Source organism: Ahaetulla prasina, chromosome 2, assembly GCF_028640845.1.
Source record: "Ahaetulla prasina isolate Xishuangbanna chromosome 2, ASM2864084v1, whole genome shotgun sequence".
Classification (NCBI taxonomy): Eukaryota; Metazoa; Chordata; class Lepidosauria; order Squamata; family Colubridae; genus Ahaetulla; species Ahaetulla prasina.
Genome location: NC_080540.1, coordinates 147494787 through 147514851, shown reverse-complemented (window position 1 = coordinate 147514851; position 20065 = coordinate 147494787). Strand labels below are relative to the sequence as shown.

The 20065-nt window shown below is 39.8% G+C and overlaps 1 protein-coding gene across 2 annotated transcripts in view; it reads left to right on the top strand.

The window, feature by feature from the left end:
* The window catches only part of SARNP (SAP domain containing ribonucleoprotein), a 123427-nt gene that overhangs the window by 70616 nt on the left and 32746 nt on the right, over nucleotides 1–20065 (top strand). Inside the window, exons 10-11 of one of the 2 annotated variants that reach the window (XM_058174097.1) lie at nucleotides 8058–8147; nucleotides 9696–11462. In XM_058174097.1, the coding sequence (XP_058030080.1) occupies nucleotides 8058–8147; nucleotides 9696–9737 (132 nt within the window). In that variant the 3' untranslated portion in view covers nucleotides 9738–11462. Of the gene's footprint in view, nucleotides 1–8057; nucleotides 8148–9695; nucleotides 11463–20065 lie in introns of those variants that run through there. The other variant, XM_058174098.1, reaches the window with a different exon arrangement.

Here is a 20065-nt window from a genome sequence, read left to right as displayed (position 1 = left end):
TGGCCTTATCGCAGAAACAAATGACTATACCAATCAGGATCCCATCGGCGGTCGCCTCGCCAAATTCGCTTCCATTTGGCACAACATGACCACCGACGCCTGGGTGCTCCAGACACTCACACTAGTCCCAACTCTCGAATTCAACTCCGAACCCCCAAGGAGGTTCATCTAGTGCTCCATTCCCAAGGAGTCCACCAAAAGGGCTCAAATGGAAGCAGAGATTCAGCACCTGCTGTCCATCAGGGCCATAGAACCGGTACCCCTACCTCATCAGGGGACCGGCTTCCATTCCATTCTATTCTTAGTAGAGAAGAAATCAGGAGGAAGCAGAGCCATCCTGGACCTAAAACAACTAAATTTGCACATCAAGTATCACAGATTCAAGATGCACTCCCTCAGTTCAATTTTGGGAAGCATCAGAAAGGGAGATTATCTAACATCCATCAACCTCAAAGAGGCCTATTTACATGTACCCATCAGGCCAGCCCACAGACACTTTCTCAGGTTCAGCTATGCAGGGGCCCATTTTCAATACAGGGCTCTTCCCTTCGGCCTCTCATCTGCTCCTCGCACCTTCACCAAGATTCTGGATGCAGTGGCGGCCCACCTACGGTCAATTCTCATCCGAATACAGTGTTACCTGGACGATATATTAATCCAGTCGTTTTCCTTCCAACAGGCGCTACTGGACTAACAGGTAACGATTCAAACCCTACAGGGTCACGGATTCTCTGTGAACAGAGAAAAGAGCCATCTGGTGCCATTACTCGACATAGTCCATCTGGGGCCGAGAATCAACACCAGATCTTGCCAGGTGTTCCTCTCTCGAGACCGTTTCAATAACATCAGAGACATGATAAAGAAGGTAAGGGCACTCAGACGGGTCTCACTATCGTTGCTATCCCAGTTACTGGGAAATATGGTGTCTTGTCTTGCAATCATTCCCTGGGCACGCCTCCACTCACGACCGTTACAATGGTTACTTCTGCCAAACCAAAGGGCAGGCACCAGTCATACAGAAACCAGGATCCTCCTGCCCCCAAAGGTCAGGAAATCCCTGCAGTGGTGGATGTCCCCAGACCTAGCAAAAGGCTGCTCGTTTCTGGAACATCACCGCCTCGTCCTTACCACGGACGCAAGTCTCTACGGCTGGGGTGCTCATCTCCTAGATCAGATGACCCAGGGTTGCTGGACTCCCAATGACCTCAAAAACGACATAAATTGGTTGGAACTGAGGGAAGCCCATCTGGCTCTAAGACACTTCTGAGCACAGTTAGTGGGCCATCATGTGTTGTTATTGACGGACAACATAACCACAAAGGTTCATGTAAACCGTGAGGGGGGAACCCGCTCTCGCCTCCTGATGAACGAGGCAGCAGCGATGGGCCTGTGGGCAGAAAGGCATCTTCTATCACTACAGGCAGCACACATATTCGGAGTCGCCAGCACACAAGCGGATTGGCTGAGCAGGACCACCATCGACCAATCAGAGTGGCAACTAAATCCGGATCTGTTTCTTTCCATCACGAACAAATTCGGCCTGCCCATAATAGATCTTTTTGCCAGCCTGACCAACAACCAACTGCCCAGATTCTTCTCCAGGTTCCACACCCCAGGAGCAGAAGGAACAGATGCCCTACAATGTCAGTGGCCCCGGGGTCTTCTTTACGCCTTTCCTCCGACCCCTCTTCTGCCAAGGGTCATTCAGAAGATCTTGGAACAGAAGGCGGAGGTCCTCCTCATAGCCCCTTACTGGCCTCGTCGGAGTTGGTTTGTGAATCTGATGAGCCTATCCATCACTCCACATTGGCGAATTCCACCAGATCAGATTTCACTACGCCAAGGAGCCATTCTTCATCCAAAGCCTCAATGTTATCAACTAGCTGCCTGGCACTTGACCGGGAGATCCTAAGGAAGGAAAAGCATTCCACGGGGGTCATCTCCACCCTCCTGGCTTCTAGACGCCCATCCACAACGCGCATTTATGAGGCCACGTGGTCATCCTTCCACTGCTGGTGTCTTAGACATCAAATAGTCCCCACTTCTGCTTCTATTCAGCAGATCCTGCAATTCCTCCAGGACAGATTGGACAAAGGCTTGGCCACCAACACTATCCGTCGGCAGGTTGCAGCTCTTGCCACTGTCCTTTTCTGTGACGGGACCTCCACACTTTCTCAACATCCCCGTATCCGCCGTTTCTTAAGGGGAGCCTACAATCTGCGTCCCCCTCCGGTCCACAGGTATCCGACCTGGGATCTAACCCTGGTCCTTCAGATGCTTACTTCATCCCCGTTCGAACCCTTGAGCTCCTCCAGCCTCAAGCTCTTAACCTTTAAAGTAGCTTTTCTCATAGCCATAACCTCCGCCCGCAGGATCTCCGAAATGGCTGCTTTATCAGTCAGGAAGGACTTATGCATTTTTCACCCTAACAGAGTCATTCTCCGTTTAGACCCTACATTCCTTCCAAAAATAAACACGTGGTTCCATAGGTCTCAGGAGGTCATCTTGCCGGACTTCTGCCCTCATCCCAAACATCCTTCAGAGTGTCGATGGCACACGCTGGATGTACGCAGGGCCTTACGTATCTACCTCGACAGAACAGCTCCGTTTAGGAAGACAGAATCCTTGTTTGTTTCATTTCAACCAAGGGTTCTGGGCACCAAAGTATCTCCATCCACCATAGACAGGTGGATAAAAGCCTGTATTTCCATGGCCTATGACCAGCAGAAACACCATCTTCCAGGCCGCATCACGGCTCATTCCACCCGCAGTGCAGCTACCACAGCCGCCTGGGCCACTCAAGCCTCTATCTTGGACATCTGCAGAGCGGCCACATGGGCCTCTCCCTCGCCCTTTATCAAAAACTACAAGATGGACCAATTTGCCTCAGCCGAGGCCTTATTCAGACAGAGAGTCCTGCAGCGAGTTCTTCCTGCCGCTGACAATTTGGATTCCTCTGTTCCCCACCCTACAGATATTTAGCTTGGGTATATCCCATTGCTTTGGACTCTCTAAGCAGCGTACAGGAGAAGGAACATTGGCTTACCTGAAGGTTCCTTCTATGTACGCTGCGTGAGAGTCCAACCCCGCCCTATGTTCCTTTATTGTTTTCTTTGTTCTATGCAGGGGTCTGGAGGTTCTTGGTCCGTTTCCAGTTCCCAATTGAGTTCGTCTTCTCAAGTACCGGTTCTTCGTTAATAAACTGGAGCTAAGCAGGAAGAGGAGGCGTGTTTAAACAAATTCAACTCAGTCTCTGGCCAATCAGCTGAAGTTAACAACCCATTGCTTTGGACTCTCACGCAGCGTACATAGAAGGAACCTTCAGGTAAGCCAATGTTCCTTCCCAGTAGGTTCATTTCCCTTATCTCCCCTTGGTTACTATTGCTATTGAATTCAAGAGTGGTATATCCAATCTATTTCTACCCCCACCTTTCCAGCTACTGCTTTTGCCTAGTTCCACTTCAGTACTACTGCTAGCCTTGTTTACTTCCCATTGTTCCCTAACTCCAAAGCGTTTGTGCCTAAAACATACTTGTTTCCGTTCTCTGCCCAAACCACATATGCATAATATTTCAGTCCAGATTTGGATCTCCCATTCACTACTTAATAATTTTTCTAAGATTGGAAAATAAAATCTGATGAAGATGTTGACACATGAGGCAGGAGCCATTCCAAAGATATAAATGTATAGAAAGGATTATACCTGTTTATATTCACTGTTGATATTGTTTGAAGCCCATGAGAAACTGGTAGATTTTAATTAAAATGTTCAATTGTTACTATTGCTGTGGCTGATTAAAATGTTACAATTAACAAATTTGAGCTTAATTGCTTTAGTGTTGATATTTAAGGAAATTGTCATTTTGCTGACCCTTGTTCATGATGTAATCAGCACAACTTTGCTGACAAAAGTTGCATAATATATCAGTGATGTGAGTGAGCTTATGAGCTAAAAGTGGTTGATAAGTTAGTTTTGCACTTTTTTTATAAAGCCAATTATCATTGCTTGGATGATTGTTCAATCAGAGTAGTCATTTGCATAGATGAAATATGAAACAAAGCAAACCATATACAGTTACCATAATCCTGATATTTCATCAACATTTAGTGATTTAGTGAGGACCTTGGCTGTGTTGATTAAGGTGCCACTCTGAAATAGATGGTCATATAAGTTTGATCAATAATAAATACATAAAATTGTAATATAACTTAGCCAGTGACAAAGTTCAGATTCCATTTGTCAAAGGCCTTAATGGATACGGGAAGTTTTGCATTCAAGTGAGATTAATGATCCAAGCAAATAAAATTAAGCATTTTATGTGGTTCCATTTCCATCCTTTCCTTGACTCTGCTTACTTCTGAGCCCGTCATTACTAAATTATCAAATACTTCAAATAGGAGAGGAAGATGATTGAAAATACCCTGTATGAACTGGTGAGCAGAATTAGAGAAGGAAAACAAAGTAATTGGACAATCGTGTAGAGCTGAAAATAGCACATGAGAATTTATATGACAAATGGATGACATAGAAGCTCTTAAAGGTTAATAGATGGCCTTGATTATTACTGTTAGGCCAAAGCCACAAGCATGGTTAAAGGTTAAAAGAATAAAAAGCCCCAGGCTTACAGGAAAATCAGCTGAAGAAATCCAAAGAACCCACACCAACTAGCATTTATTTGCTCACTCAGGATGGAAAATAATTGAAATAGAATTTATGAAGGCAAGTTAAGTGCCGTGCAAGTCATCTAATGCAAATGCTTTCATTAATGGTAGCAAATGGATTAAATTAAAAATATGACCTGCTCAGAAATAAATTTCGGGTGCACTATTTCTCTCATTCTAATTATTATTTTCATGTTCTGAAAATCTTAATCATTAGATTTTGTTCAGTAATTTCTAAGGTTCTACAAGTTTTATTTGTACTGAAATAAAAAAATACATCCTCTATTTTAGGGAGGTTTTTTTTCTGTACTTCAAAATATTATTAAAAACACAATTTTAAAATGCACTTTATGCTCTCCATTGCTGTATATAATTCCCAATCTTTAACAAAGTTCTAAAATGCCTTAATCCTGCAAAGACATTGCTTTTAGGTTAAATTCTTAATTTTAGAGGAAAGAAAGTCTATATTTTTAAAATTATTAGTTCATAGGTCAAACTATTATCAACTTTGGTTTAATAAATGATAGTTTGGTCCTGCTGTTGCACAATAATATTAGGTGCTTGCAACATTCATTTCAATTTCTTCTTTTTTTTTTCTTTTTTGAAAATGCCTTGCAGCTGTAAAAAGCTAGGCAAAAGGAATTCAGAAATATGACATACTGTACCTGTGTCCAACTAGCATTGTATGTATGTATGTATTTATTTATTTATTTATTCCAATTTCTATACCGCCCTTCTCCCAAAGGACTCAGGGCGGTTTACAGCCAGATAAAACAACAAATATAAAAATTAAAAACGAATTTAAAAGACTAATACGAAATTGGCTGAAAACTATAAAACCAATAAAACCCCCATTAAAAACTATTAGGCCAGTCCTGCGCGATGGAATAAAAACGTCTTCAGCTCGCGGCGAAAGGTCCGGAGGTCAGGGAGTTGGCGTAGCCCTGGAGGCAGCTCGTTATATAGGGCTGGAGCCCCCACAGAGAAGGCCCTTCCCCTGGGGGGTCGCCAGTCGACATTGTCTGGCCGGCGGCACCCTGAGGAGGCCCTCCCTATGGGAGCGCACTGGTCGATGGGAGGCCACCGGTAGCAGCAGGCAGTCCCGTAAATAACCCGGTCCAATGCCATGGAGCGCTTTAAAGGTGATAACTAACACCTTAAATTGCACCCGGAAGACCACTGGAAGCCAGTGCAGCCTGCGCAGGAGGGGTGTTCTGAACCAGTTGGAGCCTCCGGGTGCTCTTCAAGGGGAGCCCCATGAGAGCGTTGCAGTAGTCCAGGCGGGAAGTGATGAGGGCGTGAGTGACTGTGCATAGGGAATCCCGATCCAAGAAGGGACGCAACTGGCGTATCAGGCGGACCTGATAAAAAACTCCTCTGGTGACGGCCGTCATATGCTCTTCTAATGACAGCCAGAAGGACGCCTAGATTGCGGACCTTCTCCGTGGGGGCCAATAACTCACCTCCCACAGTCAGCGATGGAATCAGCTGATTGTACTGGGATGCCAGCATCCACAGCCACTCGGTCTTGGAAGGGTTTAGTCGGAGCCTGTTTTTCCCCATCCAGACCCGCACGGCCTCCAGGCACCGGGACATCACTTCAACGGCTTCGTTGGGGTGGTTAGGGGTGGAAATGTACAGCTATGTATCATCAGCGTACAGATGACACTGCACCCCAAAACCATGGATGATCTCACCCAGCGGTTTCATATAGATGTTTGTCGTGTCCCACTCCTCCGCTGACGGCCGGGTCAGGGAAATCCGAATCAGGCGTGCCTCTGCAGCTCTGCCAAAGTCCTAGCAAAGTCCTCAAGGCAGGCAGGAGACCAGAAAGTGACTTCAGCAAGATACGTTCGACTTTGCCTGACTCAGAGACTGCCAGAAAGCAGATCCTTTATATAGGCCATGGGGTGTGGCTCCATGACTCAGCACTTATCCAGGCCTGCCCCTCCCTTCCTTCTGACGCCGCCGCCTATCAATTCTCCTGAAGCGAGGGTCACTCCAGTCGGCAGCTGTTGGTAATAGACCTTCCTCAGGCTCACATGCTGTGGGGGAGGGGGAGGGGTCTAGTTGCTCCGTTTGCCTGGGCATGGAGCCAGGGCTGGGGCCGGGAGGTGCTCCCTCCTCCGCAGCCTGTCTGGGCATGGAGCCAGGGCTGGGGCCGGGAGGTGCCCCCTCCTCCGCAGCCTGTCTGGGCATGGAGCCGGGGCTGGGGCCGGGAGGTGCCCCCTCCTCCTCGGCCTGTCTGGGCATGGAGCCAGGGCTGGGGCCGGGAGGCATACTAGGACATTCCTCAACGTTCGGAAGCAGATAAGAAGACCCCGGCTGCGGTGAGAGCGGGCAAGACACAACAATGTTGAACAGGAGAGGCGAGAGAACCGACCCCTGTGGCACCCCACATAAGAGGTGCCTCGCGGCCTATCTCTGCCCCCCTGACAACACCGTCTGCGACCGGTCAGAAAGGAAGGAGGAGAACCACCGAAAGATGGTGCCCCCCACTCCTAACCCCTCCAGCTGTTGCAGCAAGATACCATGGTCGATGGTATCAAAAGCCGTTGAGAGATCTAATAGGACCAGGGCAGAGGAACAACCCCTGTCCCGGGCACTCCAAAGATCATCCACCAACACGACCAAAACCGTCTCCGTGCTGTATCCGGCCGGAAACCGGACTGGGACGGGTCCAGATAGACAGTTCCATTCAGGTACCGAGGGAGCTGATGCGCCACCACACTCTCAACAACCTTCGCCACAAAGCGAAGGTTGGAGACCGGACGATAGTTCGCTAAAACAGGTGGGTCTAGGGAAGGCTTCTTGAGGAGGGGTCTCACCACCGCCTCTTTCAAGGCGGTAGGGAAGACACCCTCCCTCAAGGAAGCGTTAACAATTCCCTGAAGCCAGCCTTGTGTAATCTCCTGTGTGGCCAGTACCAACCAGGAGGGACACAGGTCCAGTAAACATGTGGTTGCATTCAGCCTCCTCAGTGTCCTGTCCATGTCCTCGGGAGCCACAGAGTCGAACTCCTCCCAGATGACATCCTCAAGATCAGCCCCATCTGAATCTTCCCAATCTTGAGTCCAGATGTATTACACATCATTGTTTATTTCTGGTAGCAACTGCCATTTTCATTGATTCTGGATTTAGCATAAAGTTTTTAATTACTAGAAAGAACTTGAAGGAACTTGATTGTTCAGCAACTCTGGCTGTTTTTGTGATCAGCTTCTTATAATTGTATATTGTCTATATTGAGAATGATGTCTGTTTAATGCATGCAGTAACAGGTAGTTGTGAATATTCTTCTACCAATTCTTTGAAACTCCAGGTAGCAAAATAAGATGATAGGAATAAAAATTATTTTATTGGCCTACATTCCAATGTGTTGCTCTCTTTCTATATAGACCGAAGATGATGAAAAACTGAAAAAAAGAAAGGAGAGGTTTGGCATTGTTACAAGTTCAGCTGGAGCAGGAACTACAGAAGACACAGAGGTAACCTTTTCTTATAACATCTTGGGCGCTGAGACTTTTTGTAATTGAAATGTCAGGCACTCCACAAGATGGCACTGTGTGACTTTGTGCTTTTCTTTGCCCAGTCCCCATAGTCACATTCAATTATTATATACTAACTTAGATATAAATCATTTTGGATTATGTCAGAAAATATTTTTTTCCTCTCTCTCTCTCTCTCTCTCTCTAAAGATATTTTCATATTATTGCTCTGTGATAGGTTGGATAATTTTTGAAGAACAGAATAGTTGGAGTTTTCTGTCATTAACTTACAATATAGATATAAAACTTGGAATAGTTTAGTTTTATCTTGTATGTCAACCCTTCTGAGTTGTCCAGGATCACCCAGTTATCAGCATAGTTGATTTTGAATTAGGAGCTGTAGATCCAGACTAATTTTCTATCCATTGTAGAGCTTAAAAAGTGCTTTTTAAAATGTGGGCTGTATATATATATCACATGGCATGCATGCAAGATTATTTTATTGTCTCTTCCGCTGTTAGAAAAACACTGCTATTGCTTTTATCTTTTTGTAAATTCTTGAAGACAGGCATCTGCCATTATATTATCAGACCTATGATTCCTTCCCAATTTGATCTTTCTATTCCAAGTATGCAGGGTTGTTGTTGTTGTTTTGGTTCAGCAACTTTGTTTTTGATTGATTACACTATTAAGATGTAATCCTGACCACAAGTAGTTCTCTTGCTAAAGTCTAATTTCACTTACAAAAGGAAACAATATTTGGATATTGGATTGAACCCTGAGTGAGGAATTTTATTTTCACTGGCACCTTCTGTGTGGTGCTTTTTGTTTTCCCTAGATGCAATGCAAGCATTGCTTCACAAAATGAAGTAGCAGCTGTAGAATGATCTGCCTGTTCAGTTGGAGTGAAGGGGGTGGCTGGGCTGTGGTCGGAGGGATTCCATGCTTTTCTGTTAGGGCACTTAGTGAGTGTGCCTGAAACAAAAAGCTCTTTTTGTAGTATTGTATATACTAAATGACACCTTTTCCCTGGAGATTCTTGATTAGGACTTCTGTTGCCCCCTAAGCTATTTATCGTGGTAAAAATTAAGATTTATATGCCCCTGGTGTATTGACTTAGAGGCATATCTCAAAGATGCATGAGTGTATTCAATGCATTTGACTGTGTCCCACTCCCTTCTCTGTGAATAGAAGAGTGTTAACCCTTTGGCCTTTTACATTTCCCACCTCCTATTGCCTAGAAGGCTTTCTAAGCTTGTAAAATGGTAATTGTTCCAAGCAGAACTTTCTCATATAAGCCAGTAGGACGAAGCAGCTAACAGGTCACTGTATCTTGTGCGTTCTAGCTTAATTTCTGACTGTAGTTAGGCACCCCATTGCAATAGGAGTGCCTCTTGTGAAACCTGATATGAAAGATGCTTTCTTAGACGTGTACTGTTACACTCCTTATAGACTTTCTGCTTTTCTTTATGCCAAAACCCATACTCAGAGTTGCCATTTCCTTTGGTTTTGACATTTTTTAATTCATCTTTTAATTCCTATTTACAGGCAAAGAAGAGAAAAAGAGCAGAACGTTTTGGCCTTGTCTGACGATCTTCCTCTTAGTATTTACTTGTTCAGGGTGTATGTTTTAAACATTCTTCATCTCTAAGGAAGAATACAGTTTCTCCCTCACACACATCTTGACTTTGTATTTCAAAGCTAGCTATTGAGTTGTGCTGTTTGCACCCTACCCCACACTCTTTCAGACCGGAAAAGTACAGAATAAAATATTCTGTTTATGTATGTTGTAACCAATTTGGATATAGTGGTATTTTTTTTAGCCATTTGTATCCAAAGTACACATTGCTTCTTCTTTTTGGAGTAGTGGCAGCTGTGCAAAGGGATTCCCCTAGTAATAATAATTGTCACCTTCAGCTCCATTTAAATTTAATCAGTAATAAATACCCGGTAATTAAAAAGTTGTTTGAGCACTCCTTGCATTTTTAGGTAGGCCTTCATTGCCTAGGGATTTTAAATTTTCTATTAATTTTAGCTTAGAAGTATTTTTTTTCTTTCATTTATAAATTCTAATCATAAAGTCGATCAGTTTCTTCTGATCACTCTTAAGCTTAGATTTTACTAAAAAGTGAAACATTTTCTCTTTGGAGTTATATGTTTACTAAATATTGAAGCTGATGAAGTTATGGAATCTTAAAATGGATCTTGCATTATCCTTTGCTAAAATAGAACTACTTTTTACATATTGTTCAATTACAATATATGAGTGGCCCATAGAATAGAACAAATTGCATCCCAATGTAAAGGTAGTAAAATTGTCATATTCATACCTAGACAGCTTCCTGCAGATACTCTATTCTTAGTAAACTTTTAGAACTATGCCTCAAACTTTTAAAATTTGTCACGCATACAGAATTTCTTCCGTTAAAAATAGTACCAAAAAGTTACAAAAACAATAGGTATAAAATTATTACAAAATATTATATTCATGTTCAGCTTTTTAAAAAACAGCTTTAAATAATTTTCAAATACAGTGTTCTATGTTTCTCTCTGAACTGAATGTATTTTGAATATCTGATGCTTGGTGTTTCAATTTATTAAAGACAATTACTTGGAGAAAATTCTTGCCTTTTACATTACTACATCCTATTTCCTGATAGACAAATTATATGTACCAGCTTTAGAAATTGAATGCAAGTGTAACTGAGGAAGAATATATTTTTGGGTGATTTTGTCTTTATCGAAATGTATATCTCATTTTTTAAAACTAAAATAGACTAAACAAATATTAATTTTTATTGCAGATCTGTATCATCCTTTATAGGAAGAAGTTGTTAGGACATTCTGTATTTTAAAAACAATCTTAATGATTTCTCAGAGGTTTTATACTGTTACTGATCGACTTTTGCCTTGAATGGTAATCAGTTTGGCTTCTTTGAGATTTTTTTTTAACCTTAATTTTTTTAAAGATGCTTTTCCCCTTATACTGTATATAACTTGAAGGTTCTTCTTATTCTGATCCCGGATTCATACTTCATTTGCATTCTGAAATCAGTCTGTTTGACAGTATGGTTATGTTTTTCATTATTTAAGCCTTCTTTGAGCAACAGTCCAATGATTTATTTGCTATGTAGTCAGCTGTGTGTTATATATCCTAAAAGTTTTGTTTATTTTTTTTTAATTTGATAACATGTATATTTTATTAATTGCTTTTTTACAATTGGGTTACTTCCTTTGAAATGTTTTGTAGGTTGTACTGAAACCAGTACAACATTTCATTTTTGGTTTCATAATAAAACCGCTTAAGGAAATACATTTCCTGCTTCTTTGATGCATCAGAATTGCTTTTTTGTTGTTGTTTATCTGCTGCCATATATAACAGAGCTATAAATGATGCATGTGCTGGTTGTGTGTGGTTCTCATTAAGAGAACCTGTTTTTGTTGGATCAGAATATCCCTCTAGATTCTATAGTTAGTTCCCTATATTCCTGTTTAAAAAAAACAGGCTTTATAATTGCATAATTGTTCTAATTATGGAGCAGATTGTGTCACCAAATGAGGGAAGCATAACTCTTAAAGTGTACAGTGGTATGAAGAAGTCAATCTGCATTGAAGGATTGGGTATCTTCTTGAGCAAAAACAGTAGGTTTAAAAGAAATTGATGAGAACATGGGGAAGCATCTTGCTGTATGGATATTTGGATCTTTTGCTTTGTCTTGTACCTCTTATCTGACCTTGACTGATCCTAGAACCTAAGTATGTTTGGTTCAAAATGAAAGACCATCTGGGAATTTCAGGGCTACACACTAGACTAGAAGTTTCAAATATTGTGAAAGAGGGCAGTAGCAGGCCATTTCCATGATACTGATAAGAAAACTGCAGACATATTAGTCAACCAATTTGGTTTAGTAATTGAGAAGCTCGACTAGAAAGCAGGAGACCAGGAGTTCCAGCCCTCCCTTAGGCATAAAAGTCAGCTGAGTGTTAGTACCTCTCTCTCACCTCAGATGAATGCACAAGGTTGTTGTGGAGAAAAATAGGAAGGTACATGATGTGCATGGTTTTGATTATGGAAAATAAAGGTTGGATATAAATGCAATAGTGAATGTGGTTATCAGAATCATCTTTGATTCAAGGATATCTTCACCTTTATATTCAATAATGCATAATTATTACAGCATGAACTGTCTTTTCTATATTGCTTGTTGAAAAATAAAGTACAAAGTGCATTTATCTTCCATAATTTTTTTCAACTTTACCCATAAAAACTGGAATCCAGAGCAACTGCACTATTCCCCCCCTTTTCTGGTTAATTAATTCAGAAGGGGGCCTTCTGGTTCCGTTGACAACCATAATGTGCATCAAAATTGCTACTCGAAGTATAAATGCTTTAAGAATGGGTTATATTCATTTTACATGTTAACCTCTGAGGTAGTTAGGTGAAAAGAGCAGTTAGGTATTTACTGGGAGAACAACACATTCTGGGATAATAGGTGTCACTGTTCTAGTTTTTCCCACTTCCTAGCCATTGGGTTCTTGAAATAGTTTATATTTGAAATAGTGTTACTTTAACTTTAATGGACTGCAAACAAAGCATTGATTTAGTCTTTGTACTTCATTGACAGATTTTCAGATTAGAAAATATAAATCCTGATTTAGAGAGATTGAAAAATAATCAAATTAAACGCTACCTTCCTGCAGTAATCCAATACTGGACACAAGCAGTAGATTTTTTGGATGCTATCAGAATAAATTCTGATAACTCTCTCTACAATTGGGTGATTCATTTATAGTGACATGATCCCTTTTTCTAACTGCTTTTACATACATTTCATTTTTACCCAGATTTAATTAATACTATTTAATACTGTGAAGTCAGTAGAATAATTTTTGCTTTCCTTTTCTAATACAGGATATTTATTTTTATTTATTAATTAAATGTATTTGCATACAGTATAATTTTTGTTCTTTCCCTTCTATCATATCGAAGCAAAAGATTATGGATACTCATCTCATTATTTTTAAATGAAGAGAATAGGAGTCGGTGATGGGTATCTGAAAAGATAAAATGCAGACTTTGTCAAATCAGAATGCTTTTGCAATTCATGGCAAGCTTCTTGATAAGGAGAAATCTACATGGCTAGATTCAGAATGATGTATGGTCAAGTGTTTGCTATGGTTGGATATTTGTACTTTTATTATAAGTAAATTTTCATCTTACCATGACTGCATTCCTGTGCTTAAAATAAAATGTTTTTAGGTGTGTTACTTAATGAAATTACCTATTTTGGCAGTAGTGCTAATATAGTAAACTCCTGCTCTATGTACTCGGTCTGTTCTGATCCTGTTAATTATAATTCAAAAAGGAATTATCTTTCTTGCCTTCTGTACTACTTCTGCATTGGGGAAAAAAAATTTTTAAATGCTATCTTGTAAAGGGTGAAAGTTACTCATTCTTTAGCAGAAAAAAAAGCAGGGGATCAATCTAATCAAACTGTGTTTAAAACACTACCTAATTTATTTTTCCTCTCTAAGCTGGGGGCCACTCGTGACTAATTTGAGCTGAATAGGCAGATAAAAAAAAGCAGTAGGCATACAATGAGCGGCAGAAAGTGTGGGAAAACCAGGAAAAGAAAGGGATGTCCAAGACTTGCAGTCTGAGTGCTACGGAAGGTTATGTAGCACCCACGTTCAGCATGAAGTCACTTTTCAAAAATAGACACTTGGATTCTAAATGCAATAGGTCTGACTATAGGTCAGAAAGGAGAATGATTGTAATTTGTCCTTCATAACAAAATACAAACGTATGTTCTTCCCAATTGCAATATTGTATTCCCCCCATTGGCCTCTCGCCCACCCCTCCAGCCTTTGGTGGATGGGTTTGAAATTTATTTGTAACAAAAAGAGAAAGGCATCTTAGATGTGTGCCAGGAAGGAGTTGGTTAAAAAGAAATATATTTCCTTTGCTCCCTGCCCCCTTACTGAGTTCTAATACAAATTTATTTCTTGGCAAATGAAGTGACTTCATACCCAAAATTCTGAACATCTGCAATTCAATGTTGTACCTTGATGAACGTATCTTTTCTTTTATGTACACTGAGAGCATATGCACAAAGACAGATTCCTTGTGTGTCCAGTCACACTTGACCAATAAAAATTCTATTCTATTCTATTCTATTCTATTCTATTCAAATCAACTTAGTCCCCTTCTACCTTGGAAAAAACTAAAAGCTAATCTTATAGGTACATAACTATTAAAATCTCATGTAAAAACTACCTTTCCTCTCTTTTTCGAGGGGGAAAATATTTTGAAAAGCATGATAGGAAAAACACATACAACCGTGATCAAGAACTATAGTTCAGAATTGTGGCATTAGTGCTAACAGATTTTAGAGACCGCAGTTCATTACACTGCACATTGCCCTAGGGCAAGGAGATGAGATTTGCCTTTAAGCCTGCAATGATAAATATGTGTTTTGGAGAATGAGTCACATAGGACATAATTTATTTTTCCTGGCAATACATACCCAGGATTATACTGTATGTAACAAGACATGTTGATTCCACTGCAGAAGGAACTGGATCTAACAATGTAATTTAATTGACATACTTGGCATTCAAACAGTTTTTTAGAAAAACATTCATAAAATGATTTCAGGACTGATTTTAATACCGAAACTATGTTGATTACTTCGATGTTGCATAGAAGATTGATAAAAATGAAGATTACTCTTAATTGGATTGCATTAAACAGACATAAGCCTGGGGACATTTTTATTCAGCTGTATCAATGGAAATATGGTATAAATATCTGTGTGGTATTGTTCTGTGGTCTGGATATTGTAGTTAAGTTTAAATAATATCCAATCTAAACAGTTGCTGTGTACTTGTATAGAGGCTACTCTCAAAGATTTTTAATGTCTGCTGTTTCAAAAATGTAACTGCAAATTCATTTACTATAGGATTGAGGATGTTGACAAGTTAAAATTCCCAGTACTCTATAAATTTAGCAGTGACATATTTATGTAAAACGTTTATATAACCACCCATCTTATGCCAAACTCTAGACAGTTCCCAATCAATAATTAAAACAATGTCAATAATAATATAATACAGATATCTATTGAAACTATAAACATAAAAAAAAACCTCAGCACTAACTTAAGCTTCTAACATAAAGTCCTTCATTAAATCCTTTTGTCCACTTTATCCTATCCTAGCCAGGTCTTCAGAGCTTTTTGAGCCCAGGAAGGTAGAGTCTGCCAATCTTCAAAGGGACAGATGTTCCATAGGGCAGGGCCTGCCACGGGAAAGACATGCTTCCTAGATCCCCTAAGATGGCAGTATTTAAAGGAAGAGGCTAGGAGCGTGCCCACCATAACTGACTTGGTAGGTCTTTAAGGGAGACATGGTCCCATAGATTACCTGGCTCTGTGCTTGCAGCTTTTCTCTCATATTCTCTCATTTTCTCTCTACATATGCTGAGGGTTATACAGTAAGATCTGTTAAGATTTTTTTTGGCGGGTGGGGAACCAATTGATGAAGTTATATCTCACCAGTTTTAATCTGCTGTTATACTGGGCAGTTTCCAACCAGAATTCAAAACATGGGCTTTTAATGAAGCTTTGCTTTGTTGATGATATGAAGAAATGTCAGCTTTCATATCAGTGTTTATATTACCATCAGAGACTCTCCTCCACATATCCCTGTCAAAGTAAGGAAATTTGCACCTGGAGGTGGATTTTTTTCCCCCACAAGAAAACGTAACGTGCCATCTTTTTTCAGCACCAGAAAAATCATCATCATCTAGGCTTTTGCTCGTTAAGTTGTAATTCAGCAGTTCAACTGTTTCTAATTTGGCTGTGTTGAATTCAGTTGTAATAGTTTTAAACTAATATCTGGTCACAAAACTTTGCTGGTTGATAGATGATTCAGAAATACTTGAACAAATAAATGAGGATTATAAATAATGAAGTAGATTGCGTCTAATTTTTACATAGAGGAAATTAGAGTTTTTGTAACGAAATGTTGCGAAGTTTGGTAAACGTGATTCACTCAGTATATAATCCTTTTCGTCCTTGTTGGCTTGTTATTACTTGGCTCAGTTCAAGACGATGCCATGACCTGGGAAGCTCTGCATGATGTGGAATTTGAATCCTCAGAGGACCATTACTCCATTTATGTAAATAATTTTAAAGAATCCAGTAGAGTCCCTTTACCAAGTGTCTTTGTCTATCAGAAGTTTGAACAGTAGTTACCGAAGTGGGGGCATTCTCCTTTAAAATTCAATCCCACAAGGGTTTCCTCTCCTTAATTCTTGCACTTCAGGGTGATTTCCCAACCAAAGTCAAATTCCTGCTGCAGATCCAAGAAGGTTTCTGAGGATTGGACATCAAAACTATTCTTTTGCTCTCCCAGAAAGAGAGCTTATAATTATGAGGTCCCTGTGATCTTCCTATTCCTTGGTGTTTTCTGTCAGGTGCATTGCATTAATTGTTCCAAGGTATTTAAAATAATTTAGGTTTCAAATAAAACCCCACTTTGGCACTAAGAGGAAGTATATGAGATTTTATTACAGTTCCCTGAAAAATTCTCAAACTTTTGCGGTGTCAATATATTTTGGTAAAGAATCTTCATAATTACCATTCAGACATATGGTAATATTTGTATTAAAATTTAATATCACTGAAATTAAATCAATTTTAGTTTTAGTTCCGATCTTACTTACCATATTTTTTGGGTATAAGATGCACCTTTTTCCCCAAAAAAAGAGGGTGAAAATCTGGGTGCGTCTTATGCTCTGACTGGAGATTCAGAGACAAAAAAAAAAGCCCCAAATGGAGCTTCAGAAAAAAAGCCCCAAACAGCTTCAGAGGCTTTTTTTCTGAAGCTCTGTTTCGGAAGGTTTCAGAGGCAGAAAAAAAAGCAAGGCACAGAGCTCACAACCAAGGAACCTGTTGCTAAAATTCACCTCTGGGAACAGCTGATTGGGGGTATTCTGGGAGGACAATCCACTGCCAATCAGCTTTTTTATTTTTCTCCCCAAAAACTAAGGTGTGTCTTATACGCCGAAAAATACGATATTTATCATGGGAATGTGGCTCCTGACATGGTCAGTGGTTAAGTACACAGAAAAACCTATACAAACCAGATTTAGGAGGATTTTTCAAAGCGATTTTTCTCTAGATGGAAATTGTCTAAAGCAGGGGTGTCAAACTGGCGGCCCGCAGGCCGGATGCATCATGATCAGGCCATGCCCGCTCCAGCTCCACAAAGGTAACAAACGTTGCGATATATCACATGACGCAATCGAGTTTACACCTGTGCTCTAGAGGTAAACACGTGTTTATATGTTTCTTGGCATGCACCCTCTGTTTAGGTGAAACTTCCAGACATCGCAGTAATCCAGAACTAACAGCAATAAACTCAATTACCGTCCTGATTTTTTGTACAAACTGAAAACCTGCTTGTTTCTGTGCTAATAAAACAGAGTTATAAGTCACAATATATTAATAAGTTCATAAATATAGCTTTAATCATTAGGTCTGGTTTTCTGGTATTGCTGAATACAACTTCTTTTTTCCCTTCAAGCATTTTCAGTTTTCTTCTTTATTGAGTATTCTGCCTGCCCCCTAAGACACTTCCCATTAATAATTCCAGAAGGCTTGTTTCTCTAGGTATTTGATTTACTCTAAAAGGCTTTTATAATGCTCGAAAGAGTTTTAACTTGAACTGTTTTCTTTTATTCAGGGCTTTGACTGCACTTGTCGTGTCTCGTGTACCGTTCTTCCATTTCTTTATTATCTTCATAGTGAAAGCCACTTGGACATCTGTAATCATCCCCCTTCCCACCCATCACCCTTGGTATTTTCATTAATGTCTAATATCTTCAAGTCTTTAAGATTGAACTTTTTTAGTTGCTGAATTGTGGATTTCATTCTACTGCCTCTCAATTTTAATTTTGACTTTGTGGCACACCAGATTGCTGCTTTTTTGGTATCTTACTTACTGAGGTTCTACCTACTTGCGGAGTTTGTTTTGGTTTCTCTGAACACCTCTTTGTTCTGAATATGCAAAGTTCTGCTAAACAATTCTTGCCTCCTTTGGGACAAAAGAATGTCATAAAAATAAAATAATAATAAACCATGTCTGCAGAGTAGCAGTGCTGTACCCTGAAACGTAAATTAAGTGATTTCTTTTTTCTGGTTTTTTTCCCCTTCATTTACTCACATAATCAGTAACTGCTTCAGAATGAATTAAGCCATGGATCAAGTTATTTAGTTAAATTTAAGTATCTCCAATTTCAAAAAAAGTATTCTGTCGCTGTAGCTGCTTGAGTCAAGAAGATAGCTTATTCTTTGCCCCCTTGATCAGATGAAATTCATCCCCCTGGACTGAGTTCTTCAGTAAAAGACTTGCTAAAAAGTGATGATTGTTGAATGAGAAGAGACTTCCAAAGCAAAGAGTAATTAGCTATTCTGGAACACTAGCAATTTTTAAATTGTGTTTTTTATTGTTAGCTTTTTCAGGGACTGAACTAGTAAATATGGAAAAACCCATTGGTGCTAGTTTGTAGTGTCTAGTTTATATTACTAAATGAGACATAGTTGCAGGAAATTTTATTTATTATATTTATATGTTTCCGATTTCACTATTAAGCGACTCTTAGCAAAATAGAAGCAAGGCTGATTTAATGTAAATATGGACTTTCAAGAGAAGTAGCTTCTGGGATCATGAATTTACATTTTTATATTCACGAATCTGTCAATATGCCATAAGTATGTAACTCAGTTAATAGCTCAGTTAATATTCATTTAGAGAGAAGAAATGATGCTATCTGTCCCATTCCTTCTAATTAAAAGAATGCTGTGCTACTTTTGATCATGTGACCATGGGGATGCTGTAACATTTGTAAGTGTGAAAAATGGTCATGTCATTTTTTTCAATGCCGTTGTAATGGTCACTAAATGAATTGTTGTAAGTTGAGGACCAACTGTATAGTACTTCTTGCTGATGTTCATTTGTGCATTCACATTTCCATTTACCTCAATATAATACGCAGATTCATTTTGTTGAACCTTGTCACTTTGATAACATACACAGCCAGCTTTCTCAACATGCCTGTTGCCTTTTTATGAGGGCTCCATAAAATAACTTTCCATGATCTAGTTTCCTGTAGCACATCTCGCCAATTATAAATCTTAGCTTTTACAATTCGGGATAGCAAAATAAATGAAATAATTTGAAGTGGGCTTGAGACTCCCTTTCAGGACACTATCAACTTCTTTGGAATAATTGGCAACCTTTTTTACAATATAGTTATCACTCAGCAAATAATTGCTTTATCAATACTGTGGTCAACCCAAAGCATTATATTTTTGCCTGAAAGGTTGCAGGGATGGAATAAAAGTAAAAGGAGAAAAAAATTAGTGGAACAAACAAGATAGATAGGAGGCTACAATATTGAATCATGTATCTTTCCATTATGTATATGCCTGCAATTAATCACAAAGAGTAGATATATACAGTAGATATACAGTAGTGACCCTGTACTAGCCAAGGTCAGCTGAAATAAATTGAAAGCTATTTTGGGAATGCTGTGAATTTCTAATCTTTTAAAAGTATCTTTTAAGCGTTTTTGATGGTTCACAGTGTTTTCCAATTTTTAATTATCTTTCAGTTTGCATTATATCGGTACCTGAGGTGCATATTTATTATTTCAAGCTGTATCTGTAAATATGAGTTTTCGTGCCCTCCCAAATCTTTTTCTTCAGAAGTAGATGAGTTCTTCAGAAGTAACTGAACTCTGGATTAAATTAATAACATCCACTTTCATATGTGCTATATTATCTCTGTGTATAACTCTGGGCTTAATTATTCCGGGTGCAATTCAAGGTGTTGGTCACCACCTTTAAAGC